Here is a 14,227-nt window from a genome sequence, read left to right as displayed (position 1 = left end):
TTCTAACAACCATAAACTCTGATAGAATGAAAAGTAACATAATAATACATCTTTCAAACCATTATATCCTTCCTGCCCCTCAAAAAGGATTATATGAAGAATCTGGCTAGATTTCTTGATGGGTAGTCAGCCTTTATTTGAATATTAGAATGTAGTTTATTTTTAGTTTGAAATAAAATGAACATACACTGGTGCACCAACAGAATAGGTTATAGTATACCAAAAAAAAAAAAAAAAGATAAACAAAAAAATGAGTAATTTTTACAAATGTTACTAAAAACATTCAAGAACAAAAAACTAGTATGAAATTTTTTTCTAGCTTATGGTTACATACCATTTATCATTCCTAGAGGTGAGAAAATTTGCCTTTTTTTTTTTTTTTTAGGTATTCATATTGTAAGGTTAAAAGGTGAATCTAAGAGCCACTATGCAGTGGCTTAAGTAAAAGACCCTGGACCCAAAGCCCCCGGACTCTAACATCATATAACAACAAAGGCATAACCAATGGAAACTTTCACTGTCTTTTCCTTTAGTGTACAATGTATCTAAAATTAGGTTCATTCACAACCAGATAATAAAGGAGTATTATGCCTTTATTACAACTGAGGTTAACAAACCTAGATCTATGTGCTAGGCCCAAAGTATGAAGTGTCTGAAAGTGTCCAATGGATCTATTATTAGTTATACTCACATTCAAGTAACTATATCGCTTTCTTCCTTGTGTGAGTTCTATGGATATGTTTGAAAAAAATAGGAACATCAGGTACTTACAGATTAAACTAACCTGTACTGGCAGGGCTGTGGGATTTTTCTTCTCTACCAGTAAGTAGCAAATGCTGAAATTCTGCTGCTAGTTAACAAAAACACAAATTGTATTAAACTGAGGAGTTCAATCCATAGTTTAAAAAAGTCAATGTGCATTAAATTTCCTCAGAGTCTGATACTAATACATTTAAAATTTTTCCCTACGTTTTCCAGTTATCTTGCATTGGCTATTAAATTTAGAGTGAACGTATAAGAATGCACTAAGAACAATGAAAGTCTCTTGGACACATTACTAGTTTAATTATTACATATTCCAGTATGTGAATTCCAAGGAAAATTTGGTTACCACACAAAAGCGGGGGTGGGCATACATCTTAAATGTGATGATTTCTAAATTTAAATTAATATTTAGACACTACCCACAAAGGCAACCATTTTTAATAGTTTTTGATTCAATTTTCACAAAAATTTGATTTTCTTAAAGATTCTCAATTTTAAAAACATGGGCGCAGAAACAAATTCTATTGTTTCTCTTTGAAGTACCTAAATAAGATAACTGGTACAATGTGGGCTTTGCTCAGTAACTAAATGCCCCTTATTTTTCTAACTCAAACTTATAGGAACTATAATAACTGTTCCCTCATTCCATTTAGGTAGTTATGCAGCCTTGTTTTGTTAATGAGGGACTGGGCAACGATGCTGCAAATATTGTTTATTTTTATTTCAGATCAACTGCTGATCTATCTAAGAATAAAATTTATTAGCAGCTACATTAAAATAAATTATATGGTGAAACCTCTAGTAACAAAATGCAACCCACAAGCAGAAATGTTCCTTTTTCTACATTTAAGGTTCTTGGGTCAAACACCATACAATGTAAATTGGGGACATATTATTCATTTTTATCCAATCTGGGCATTAATGAACTCCACTGCTAGATCCCAAAATTAAACCAAAGGTGAAGGCATACAAAAACAAGTTCAGCCACTGTAACATGGGGAGAGGGGCTCAAAAGTGTGAATAGAAGACTTCACCTTTTTACAAACACAGCATTCCATAAATCCCTAACTAAATATCCTGCATATTACTGAAGCTGTGTCTTATCACAACCTTATATACTATTAAGGAATTTAGAATACTGGATGTCAACTATTAAGACAGTTTACTGGCTTGGCGCCTGTGGCTCAAGTGGCTAAGGCGCCAGTCACATACACCTAAGATGGTTCAAATCCAGCCCTGGTCCGCCAAACAACGATAGCTGCAACCAAAAAATAGCCAGGCGTTGTGGCGGGCACCTGTGGTCCCAGCTACTTGGGAGGCAAAGGCAAGAGACTCGCTTGAGTCCAGGAGTTGGAGGTTGCTGTGAGCTTTGATGCCACAGCACTCTACCCAGTGGGACAGCTTGAGGCTCTGTCTCAAAAAAAAAAAAAAAAAAGTTTACTCATGTCTTTCTTCTGTGTTTAATTTGATCAAAACTAGTACATACATAAAAATACTCTCATAAATATGACTGTATGCCTCCTAAAGAACCTATCCATGAACATTTCCATCTAATGAGCCAGTCTTGATTTATAATACAGTGTTCAATTTGCTTCAAACAGAAATAGTTCAAATTAGTTTCACTGAAGACCTCTGTTGGGATGGAAATTTCTGTCATTCATATGACTTTTGCATTGGGCAGCGCCTATGGCTCGGCTCAGTGAGTTGGGTGCCAGCCGCATATATGGTGGGTGGCAGGTTCAAACCTGGCCCGTCAAACTGCAATAAAAAATAGCTGGGCACTGTGGCGGGTGCCCATAGTCCCAGCTATTCGGGAGGCTGAGGCAAGAGAATCACCTAAGCCCAAGAGGTGGAGGCTGCTGTGAGCTGTGATGTCACAGCACTCTACCGAGGGCGACAAAGTGAGACTGTGTCTCTTAAAAAAAAAAAAAAGTCTTCTGCATTCTGCTTAGTAAAATATTTTCCCCTGAGAACACATGAGCTGTAACAGATTTAATGAGATCGTTCAAATTATTCAAAGTAATTTAGTTTCAAACAAATCATTTTCCAAGAGTTGGGAAGAAAGGGAAAAAAGCTCTTCAGGACCAGAGTATTATGTAAAAATGTACAAAGATCATAGGTAGGTCAGTGTTTTCTAACAGCAATTCTCCTTTGAGCCTTACGGTTTATTTTTGAAACACTACTTAGAAAATTTAGATATATTTATGTTATTAGGGAGCTCAAAGTGAAGTCTTGGTTTCCACATCTCCTATGTTACTGGTTTGAATTAGATCCATAACAGGATCTAATGCCTAAGAATTTAATATAGTTTTGAAAATGCACAATTACAAAATTATGATTACTCCTTGTGTTCATGATACTATACACAACATCATTAAAGAAAGTGTTTCTTATTTTGCCAAGAAAAATCACACAGAAAAGTCAGATGATTTCACTGCTATAAAAATGAAAGATTATAAATGATTCAGATGACAGAAACAAAATACTAAGAAAACAGTCAAAACAAAAACCAAAAAAAAACTTTGCTGTCATGACACAGATAGCAGAAGTGGAATTAGGGGAATGCTTACAAAAATCTGCCCTATGGTCAACAGTCTTATAATTGAATCCCTCCTTTTAGAGGACATTTTCACAGAAATTATAATAAGAGAAACTGAGTTTCATTTTGGAAAAAACATACAAAGGTTATTCGATATTAGGTAGGTAAATACTACCTTTAAAAAAAAATACCTGGTTTATATAAAATTTTATGTAACATGTACCAGATATGTCTGGTACATATTCAGTATTTCTTTATCCCCTTTCTCATATAAATTCTGTCCACTTTCATCAACTTAATACAAACAAAATTTAATCTTAGTTAAGAAGTGACTTAAAATTCTCATTTATCAAGTTTTACCAGTGGACATTACAGATACTTCAAAGTTATGTAATTTTCAAAATCTTACTTGAAAGAGTCACGGAACTACAAAGATGTTAAACTACATTTTAAATTAACTGGCTATATTGCTTTTAACAAACTGTGCCACCATTAGTAAATCATTACCACCCTGATTACTCAAGCAGTAAGAACATATTTCTATTACACTTATTTCAATTATCATCATTAGAATTAGGACAGGCACCTTCAAGAGATTTCAGAATACTGGGAACAGTGGGTACAAGAGAAAACAGATTTCCAATTAAGGAGTGTTGTGTGAGTTTATGAAATAGTCCAGTGGAATATTTTATAATGGAAATAACAAAAAAAATTAAGTATGTGCAGGGCACAGTGGCATGCACATATAATCCCAACTACTCAGAGGCTGAGGCATGAAGAATGTTTGTGCCCAGGAGTTCAGGGCCAACTTGCGAGAACCTGTCTTTAACAAATAAAATTACAATACGAAAAAAAATTTTCAAATACGAAAAAAAATTTTCAAATATCAAAATCCTTTTCTACATTTCAGTCATAGTAAAAAGCTTGTGTTCTAATTAAATAAGAATTTATTTAGTGCATACATTTTCTTTATGCTTCCAAGAATGAAAACCACACAGAAACAATTCTAGGTTCACTAAATATTACCCTGTATGTTGTTATTTTTCAAGAGGAAAATATAATCTGGATAGAACAGTGGCTCAAATACCCAGAACAAATGTCATCTGGGAGAAGGGCCTGGTGGCTCATGCCTGTAATCCTAGCCCTTTGGGAGTCTGAGTCTCTACTAAAAACAGAAAAACTAGGCAGGTACATGGTGTATGCCTGTAGTCCCAGCTACTTGGGAGGCTGAGGCAAGAGGATGGCTTATGCCCGAGAATTTGAGGTTGTTGTCAGATATGATGCCATAGCACTCTACCACAACAACAACAGAGGGAGACTCTGTCTCAAAAAAAAACAGAGAAGTAATCTGGGTTTATGTTTTTGGCCTCTTTCCAAATTCCCTCTTTTATGCCCTACAACAAGCACACATACATACAACTTTTCTCACCAAATAAAGGCAATTTTTAGTTGGAAATAAATGTGGCTACTTTTTACATGTGTATAAAACATTGTTAAGGAAAGCTGAAAATGAACCTCAAAATAATTATTCCAAAACCACAGATTAACATATTAATAACTTTACCACATGATCCAATTTGTTTGGCTACCTAAAAATTAGTCATCTATCTATCCATGCCAAACACTCACTTATTACATCAACTCCACGATGTATACCCAACACAAGCACACACATACACACCTCCTTCCCACTCTTCACAGGGCTCTACATTAACATTTGCTCTAGTGTGGTGAGGTTTGAAATTATTAAAAATCACAAGCATTTCTAGATAAACCTTTCAGACTTAACATTCAATGTATAACTTTGGAAATAATAATGCAGATTTAGGTATCCAGTGGTATTTACAATGATTATACTTATCTTTAAGGTTAAATTTAATAGTGTGAGGAGTATATAACCAGTAAGATTTCCCTAGAAGTCAAAGTGGAAAATTTGAATAAAACATTTCATGCCTCCAAATTGAGAAGTGCAAATTTTGCAAATGTACTTGAGTTCAATATCGTAATATAAGCTTTACTGAAGTTATTATGTAACACAAAGCAAATTATCTAAAATTGCACAAGACACTTTTATTAACACCACAGTCAAACGTGAATATTAATATAGAGCCTTCTCTGCCAAAAGTGTATAAAAATCCTAAGTTTAATTAAATTTAGGGGCCTTCACCAAACTTGCTGCAAGTTTGGGGACATAAATATCCAACAGCCATAAAGCTGTGAAAGCCCCTATAAGGAATAAAATAAATCCCACTTGCCTCAGACTGAACAGGGCAACACTGAGACTCAGCCTCAGCCTGTCCTATGGCAGGGCTATAGGAAGAAGAAAATTTTAATTTTAGAAAAACGTTACCCAATTAATTTAAAAGACATGCATTAAATTAAAAAAAAATCCCAATGATCAAGCAAGCAATGGAAAAAGAGTAGCTCTTTTTTGTTTAACTATTGTCTACTACAATTCCATCAGAGCCCATACTTTTAGTTGGGGATGCCCCCACCCCAATAACTAAGTTTAATTAAACTGAGTTTAAATGGAACATATAACTTGATCAGTGGAATAGGAACACACTAAGAGCATTTTCCTCATATCCAATAACACATGTCTGAGACATAAAGTCAAATCATCATATTCCAACCAACCACTCAGATGTTGATCCTCAACTGCTGCTCTCATTACTGCCACAGAGTAGTAAAACTTACACAATAGAAACTAGTGCCAGACAAAATGTTTTCTTCCCTAAAAAGGGTGGATGTAAGTAAAGTAGAGCCAAAACTCCCAGCCCTATTAATCTACAACTTCCTTAATTATGGCAATCATAATGCCTGCCTGAACAGAGCAAGTCCCAAATGTTGTCTTCTGTAAGGGCAATTCATGTTCAGTTTGACTCAACTCCATTTACTACTTAAGGAAGTAAAGTCAGAGTTAATTATTCCAACTTAATTTCTTCCATCATGATCCAACCACACTATGGACCCCAGAAGCATTTAGGAAAAAGGTATTTTCTAGAAGCTTAATTATGCTTGGATACATGCAAAAATTACACATTAAATACATTAAATGGGCACCGCCTCAGCGTCATATTGCTACAAGCAAAGGAACTCGGGCTTAGTTTTTTTAGGTGCCAGTGCATAACCCTTTCAATTTTAAATCAGAGCTCTACCAGTTTTTTAAATTTGTATTTTCTACCTTCAAACCCTCCAAGAGCAACAAACCTTGCATAAAACACAAAGTTTTGCATAATTTTCGAAACAGATCTACTAGTCCTTTGGCAGTTTGTTGTTAAGTCTATACATGAAATTCTTGAGACATTTGGTTTAGGAGAACATCTCTAATTTAATTATTCTAAATTTAATCATGCCATTTATTTTTTAAAATCTTAAACATTTTAAACACAGGTTTTTCTCTGGCAGGATAATAAATGTGCTGCCAAATCTAAGCATGTATTTTTCCAAAACCATTTAGGCAGACTGTTGACAATAGAAATGCATTCTTGGTGATATTATAGATGTTTTCTTTTCAAACTATGAAATTTTTGCACCTCAGCGGTACCACAGCACAGAACTATGAAGTCATTGGGGCAAATTATCAGATTTAAAAGCATTCAGCTTGATAAGTCTTGTGATTTTTTTTTTAATGAATGACTTTTACGTGTCACTTCAATACACTCTTTCGTGATTAAAACATTTTTCAATACATCTTCCTTCAAAGCTAAAATTCTTTTTTCCTTACATCAGATTTCACATCTTTTATCTATAAGTTATAAAGAAATGTTACCATTTTCTTGTAAGTCTTAAATTTATATTGAGAAAAACTTGAGTGCATTATATCAACAATTATTTTGTATAGACTTGATATTTAATCATAAAACTAACCTGCAAAAGATGAGAAAAACTTGCCAAAAGATCAACAAGAGCTATTATTATAAAAAGACTTGCAACACAAAATAATGAATAGCAGTCAAGTTCTCTGTAAGAACACAGTAACATTCAAAATTTCTAAGGATGAAAAGCTGAACAATAAAGCCATCTAGGCTCAATAACAGAAGGAATTCACTCTAATCAAATGAAAACTATAATATCCCAGGAACATAGTACAGTTAAATTGTTAATCCTTCCGTTATTCATCCTAAAGAGGAACACTTAGATTCTCACCATTAAACTTACAATAACAAATATATACCAACCCATTAACAGCAGAAGAAGCTATTACTGCATGCACCTAAGCTTCTAGAAGTTTGCACCTGAAAAGCTTCTGAGGTCCATGCAGTACTAAAGTTTCAAAAATAATCAAAAGGAAATGAATGGGTCTGGCACTAGGCTCTAAACATTTCAGCAGGAATGAAAAAATACTAAGGTGTACATATTTAAATCTGACATACACTGGTACCAAGGGGGGGGGAGTGAAATAATAGAAAGATTCCACATCTATTATGTAATGACTCATATGTATCTAAGCTTTTTGTTAACTGAAACATTAACATACAACTCTATACTTCTAATTTACTGTTCAGTTTAAAACATGCAGTTAAAGGACAACCTATAACTCAAAGACAGAATCCAATGATATATCAAAACTGTATTGGTAACTATGAATTTTATTATGTGGACATCTACTGTGGCATGCATCTGTACAAACCTTTCAGGCAGTGGTCCACAGCTGGGTTATGAATAAAAAGGCATAAATTTTTCTCTCATTTTATTACAATGAATTTTAACAGTACAGAAATTCACATGACCTTGGTGGGTCAGATTTCTTAAACCCTGCAACATGAGGAACTCTAAATACATTAAATATTGTTACACATTCAGACTTCCAATGTACAGGTACTTGAAAACAGTTACAGCCCTCACCAAGCTAGGTTGGGGACGTGAAGTCCAACAGCATCTGAAATGCTGTGAAGGCATAACTTTACAAATAGCAATGTAAGCTTACAGAACTTGCCTTTATTAAGGTGGTATGTTCATGTAATTCCAGCGCCTTCACAATTTAACGAACCAAATTTACTATACTTCACTTCTAAAAACCTAGATGAAACATGAAAAAGAAGCCATACAGTATAAATTGCAACTTCAGGAAAAGTTCCTGCTTTATTATTCCAAATAATTTTTCCCATGTAAAATAAATGTCCAATAGTTCCTGGTATGTGGGAAGATAATGTTTGTTAAAGTCACAATGAAGCCTTATTGACGGAAGCTTGGCTATATAAACAGCACAAGTTGAGAAAAGGTTTAATCTCCAAACCTATTAGACTGGATGAAGTAAGATCAGTAGCGGCCACCTTGCGACATTACAGGAGGTCTCATTCCCATCGGAGGTCGAGGAGGCCCACCTTGGTAAGGGGGTACCATTGGCGGTCCCTGCCCATATGGCGGCATAGCACCAGGAAGGTAACCTGGCATGCCTTGATGATGACCACCATACTGACCTAAAAAAAAAAACAACATTTAAAACAGAAAAAATAGATTGAGTTGATCTATGCATTGTATTTTTAAATGTAAACATGCATTCTGCAGATAAATTTAACATTTCATGTATATACTCAAAAATCCACTAAATACAATAAACACAAAAAGAAGAATACCATGAGGTGGCATTGGTGGTCTCATTCCTTGTTGCTGTGGGATGCCTGGTTGTGGTGGCATCATACCTCCAATTGGTCCAACTGGTGGATTACCGATGGGAGCCTGTCCTGGTCGAGGAAGATTACGTTGATATTTAGGTAACTGTGCCCTTCTTTCTTCCTATAAATGAAAATAAGCACAATGTAATAGGCCTGACTGCAGTGAGATTCATTTAGCATAGAAGTATGCATCTAAAATCTTATTTATAGTGTTACAAGCAATTCTTTAAAAATGTACCCTTAATCCCCAACTAATTATTTTTGCCCTGCAAACCGTGCAACTATATAAAGTCTCAATGCCTTTAAAAAAAGAAAATTCACCTATTTTTATACTGCCAGCATGGCTAACAATTTTCCAAGAATTATAAGTTGCTTAGGCAAGAACTACTGAAGTATTATCAAAATCCTAAATATTAACTTTATATCAAAATAAATTCCTTTATACGGGCTACAAGGGATCTGCAGATTCTACCTCATACTTTAATGTTTCTTCAATTAAAATATGTATATTTACATCTAACACTAAAATGATTTAATAGAGTAAAAACCCAACTTACTGTCTTTTAGAAACAATGTAGAAGAAGGGGAAAGAAAGCATCTACTATGACCAAACATGCAATATCCATTCACTTTAAATATTTTGTATACTCTTAAAATTAACTCAGAATAGTAAAAGCCACTTAGCATTAAATCAGAACATAGGCCATCCGAGTACAAATTAACACTTTCAAAGGGCTGGATCTGTTTCAAATCAAATGCTGCTGGTAAAAAACTGAGAACAACTTACCAGTGATATATCCTCATCTGGATGGATCAACTTACTGGTTGCACTAGTTGTCGTTAGTGTAGCAGGCTTACTTGTTATTGAGGCTGCTGGTTTAGCTGCAGTACTATTTGTTGTACTAGTGGTTGAAGCTGTAGACTGCGTGTAAGCAGGGAACGTAGGCTTTGGGGGTTCTGTAGTTGTTGCAGGGGTACTATTTAAAGGCTTGAAATCTGTACCAACAGGTCCTGGGACAGCTGCCTGAGCCTACAAAACAGAATCTTTCATCAATGAAACCTTAAATTACAAGTGTATCTATTAATAGCTTAACTTAAAAACAAGACACCAACATTAAACAAAGGCTCAAACTTTAAATTAAAACAAAGTTATGAAACACTACACAAAATTCAAGATAACCCATAAGAATATCAAAAGATGCTGGTTTAAAGTCAAGTCCAAAAGACAGTAGTACATGTAAATATTAAGACTATGTAAATTTTCAGCTGACTTCTACCTCCTCACTGAAAGTCAAATTGACAATGCATTGTATTTATTCCAAATCATTGAAATACAGTATAACTGCATAGCATGTGTTTCACTGTTCTAAATTAGTTGATTAAATTAAGCAGCGCCCTCCCCCACAAAAACCCTATTTAAGTTTAAATAAGACCCAATTACTAAATAGAACTTGAACAATTAGTAAATGATGACACATTAGAGACATGTCCTCTAGAACTATTCTTTATGTATTATTACAATCCCCTCGGAATTATCATTGGCTAGATAATTATGGAGAAAAGGGCTGACTTAGAAGGATTATTTAAGTAAAAAGTTACCACTAACAAACATATTACTTTTCATAACATCAAACACATATAAAACAAGGAAGACTAAGCCAACATTCAGAACCAAATGCAGAACACTAAATTTCTTACATTAAATGTGATGCATTAAATAGCAGAAATCAAAATAGTTTAATCATGCATCAGGCTAACCATTGGCCACTATAATGCATTTACTGCTTACATGCTTTTAACCCTTTAGAACCATAGGCGTTTAGGGTACTTTCTGTTGGTGTGAATTTAAAATTTCAATTATCTTTGATTTATTAACCATTAATTTTACTTAAAAATTAAACATAGTATATGCATTTTTGGAAAAAATTTAGTTTTTAAGTAGGGTCCAAAGGGTTAAGTTATAAAGCCATTTTAACAATTTTAAACTGCAACTTCCTGCGTACTTGTGCTGTGCTAGGAAACAGAGCTTTAGAAGATGCAGACAGACTTTCTGAATTGGATGAAGCTGTACTTGAGCTTGTTACAGGTGTCCCCATCTGTAGCATAAAAGAAAGGAAACAATGAAAAGTCTCCAAACAAATGGGTGAAAATAAGCCACGTGGTAGACTTTTTAGTATAGATTGCACTTCTTGTAAATACAAATTTTAATGCAATCAAATATCATTTATTTAAAGAGGCAGTTAATGCATTTAAAATAAACAAAGTAAAAGAGCCTCAAAAAATAATTCAATTCTGTAACAATAAGCCTAATACTTAACAACACTTCTAAAGCTAATGTGTTTTGCACTGTGATATTTCAAAAATGATACCTTTAATCACGATAAAGGATAGAAAAAATAACACTCCAATTCTGTATCAATAATTCTCTAAAAAATGTTTTTAACCAAAAGCTTTACATCTCCCAACAAAACTACCACCTACTATAAAAGCATAATTTAATGTACTTAAAGGACATATAAAGGTAATGCTTTTAATTTAGCACCCCCCCAAAAAATTTAAAGAAAACATCTAAGGGATAATTAAAAAAAAAAAAAATAGGAAAATGAACATACATCCTGATCTTCTTAATTCTGAATGAATTAAATCTGAATCTGCTTAATTCTGAATGAAACTGAAAAAAAAGCAAAGGTTTTAACCATTATGTGCATACTATATAAATAAGCATCATTCACTTAAAATATTGAAAAGTTTTGAAGTTTAAAAAAAAAGACCAATAGGAAATAAGTGTGACTAGGCCAAAACAGGAAATCATGCCCTTCTATCAAGAGTGCAGCATCATTGCTCACTGTTTTAAACTAGAGGAAGAACCCAACAACGGTTCACTAAGGTCTTAAGGACTTTCAACTTCGGTGTTCATCTCATAGTTCAATTGGTAAGGGAGGACCTATAAACACTCCAAAAATTAAAATTTCAGTTTCTTGCCCTTTTGGGGGAAGAGGTGGGGGAGAGACAGTGTCTTACTCTGTTGCCCAGGCTATAGTGCTATGGTCCCAGCTTAGCCCATAGCAGCATTCTAAAACTCCTTGCTCAAGTGATTCTCCTACCTCAGCCTATTGAGTAGAAGGGTCAACTAGAGGCACCCACCAAGATGCCTGGCTAATTTTTTCTATTTATAGTAGAGACAGGGTCTTGCTCTTGCTCAGACTGGTCTTTAACTCTTAAACTCAAGGGATCCTCCTGTCTCAGCCTCCTATAGTGCATGAGCCACCACTCCTGGCCTAAACTTCCATTTAACTAAAGCTATGAATAAATACCAGTCCACAGCTATGAGAAAATTATATACTATATCCCTGGCTCCATTCAACCTTTCATGAATAGATGAAATCAGTGTATAACATGGAAGAGAATAAGCCACTACTTAAAAATAAAGAAAACTGACCTATGACAATTTCTGTAAACAACTGCACTTTACCTTTACTCCTTTCCATGAATTCCACCTTACCTGTCCAGCACTAGGGAAAAGAGGCTTAGTAACAGGAGGCTGTGGCGCAGGTACTGTTGCTGTTGGTGCAGGTGGTCTATTAAGAATACCTGGCGCTGAAACAGCCTGTGCCTGGGTCATTGGAGGGATTCCAGGACGTGGAACAGGAGGAGGCATACCTGCAAAGAACATGTGGGGGACTCAGTCATTAAAACATTTAGTTCAAAACTCAAGTTCTTCTTGCAATTGGAGAAGTCTTTCATGGAAACAGATCTGAGTTTTGGATCAATTTTTTGAAGGCCTTGCTTTGGTAAGGCTTATCATGTTGTAAAAAAAATTAAATAAATTAAAAAAAAAGGCTCGGTATCTGTACCTCAGCGGCCAGGGCGCCAGGCACATACACTGCAACTAGCAGGTTCAAATATAGCCCGGGCCTGCCAAACAACAATAACTACAACCAATAAATAGCCAGGCATTGTGGCGGGCGCCTCTAGTCCCAGCTACTTGGGAGGCTGAGGCTTATGAGCCCAAGAGTTTGAGGTTGCTGTGAGTTGTAATGCCACAGCACTCTTCCTAGGGCAACAGAGTCAGACTCTGTCCCAAAATAAATAAATAAAACCAAAACATTTAGTTCATAAAAAAAATACTTCTATATTATAGTTATTGATAATTGATTGCTAAACAATTCAATGAAGTCCAAAAAACTTAAGTCATTTTCCCCTACAACAATCTTGCCTCAAATTTCCCCTTCCTTTGTATTGCTTCAGAATTATACTAAGTGGAACACACCTCTAGACCTTAAATATGAGCAAAATAGCATTTAAGCCATTACTATTATCAGTGATTTACCAACTTCTTGAAATAAATAAGGCACTTATTTCAATCATCTATCAAATGTTTAACTGTTTCCTAAACACTAATGCAAATTACAGCAAAAACTTTGATGAATCAAAGTACCATGACCCATAAACAATTTTTTCTATACTTTAAATTTTCCTAAAATCCATCACTAATACCTTTCTTAAACTTCCTCTACATAGAATTTTACTCACTTCACAATACCAATAATTTCTCTAAATATAGAAACTTAGCTTAGCTTTTCTAAGCTTTCTAAGCTTTTCTCGGCTTTCATTAGTGTTTATATATTTAACATGTAGCTGAAGACAACTCTTCTTCCAATGTTGCCCAAAAAAGCCAAAAGATCAGACACATCTAGAAAATTTCTCACATTAATTGTGGAAGAAACATAACAGCCTATGGAACTTTAAAAATTATACTGCACCAATGTCCACAAGTCTATTGTCTAAAAAATGAACACAAGTATAAAGCCTGGCAGTCATATTAAGAAAAAATTATCTATCATATCATACCTGGTGGCATCCCAGGCATCAGAGGTGGTATTCCTGGACCAGGTGGCATCATTCCACCCATTGGCATCATTCTATTAGAAAGCAAATTTCAAGAAACAATTGATGTTAATTAACAGTATAAACTATTACAAAATGTTTTGGCTAAAGCCTGAAACAACACTAGATAAAAGACTTGAATTTGACCTCTAATACTGAAACCAACCAAGCTGAAAGAACACATAACACGCTGTAACAATTCTATCAAAATAAATTCTCTAAAACCCAGCAAACTCTTGGGGTGTACCAGTATAAGAAAAAAATGAAATACGAAAATAAAATAAAAAATTCAATGTTGACAAAATATTTAAAATGAGCTGTAATTCTAGCACTTTGGGAGGCTGAGGCAGGTAAGACTGACTGAGCTCAAAGGTTCAAGCCCAGCCTGAGCCAGAGCAAGACCTCATCTCTAAAAATA

The 14,227-nt window shown here is 34.7% G+C and overlaps 1 protein-coding gene across 8 annotated transcripts in view; it reads right to left on the bottom strand.

Moving 5' to 3' along the window:
- Nucleotides 1-275: 275 nt before the first annotated feature.
- ZNF207 (zinc finger protein 207) overlaps nucleotides 276-14,227 on the bottom strand; it is a 26,731-nt gene continuing 12,779 nt past the window's right edge. For 2 of the 8 annotated variants that reach the window (XM_003797187.2, XM_003797189.2), the window contains 6 exons: nucleotides 13,774-13,844; nucleotides 12,425-12,582; nucleotides 10,926-11,018; nucleotides 9,710-9,952; nucleotides 8,884-9,043; nucleotides 7,880-8,727 (listed from right to left, as the gene is read on the bottom strand). In XM_003797187.2, the coding sequence (XP_003797235.1) occupies nucleotides 8,567-8,727; nucleotides 8,884-9,043; nucleotides 9,710-9,952; nucleotides 10,926-11,018; nucleotides 12,425-12,582; nucleotides 13,774-13,844 (886 nt within the window). In that variant the 3' untranslated portion in view covers nucleotides 7,880-8,566. Of the gene's footprint in view, nucleotides 851-4,604; nucleotides 5,615-7,879; nucleotides 8,728-8,883; nucleotides 9,044-9,709; nucleotides 9,953-10,925; nucleotides 11,019-12,424; nucleotides 12,583-13,773; nucleotides 13,845-14,227 lie in introns of those variants that run through there. The other 6 variants (XM_023517470.1, XM_003797188.2, XR_002775086.1 and 3 more) reach the window with 5 other exon arrangements.

The sequence above is a fragment of the Otolemur garnettii genome, unplaced genomic scaffold (assembly GCF_000181295.1).
Source record: "Otolemur garnettii isolate 467f Iridium unplaced genomic scaffold, OtoGar3 scaffold00112, whole genome shotgun sequence".
Lineage (NCBI taxonomy): Eukaryota > Metazoa > Chordata > Mammalia > Primates > Galagidae > Otolemur > Otolemur garnettii.
The sequence above is the reverse complement of the archived record's forward strand: the minus strand, read 5'-3'. Positions and strand labels throughout refer to the sequence as shown.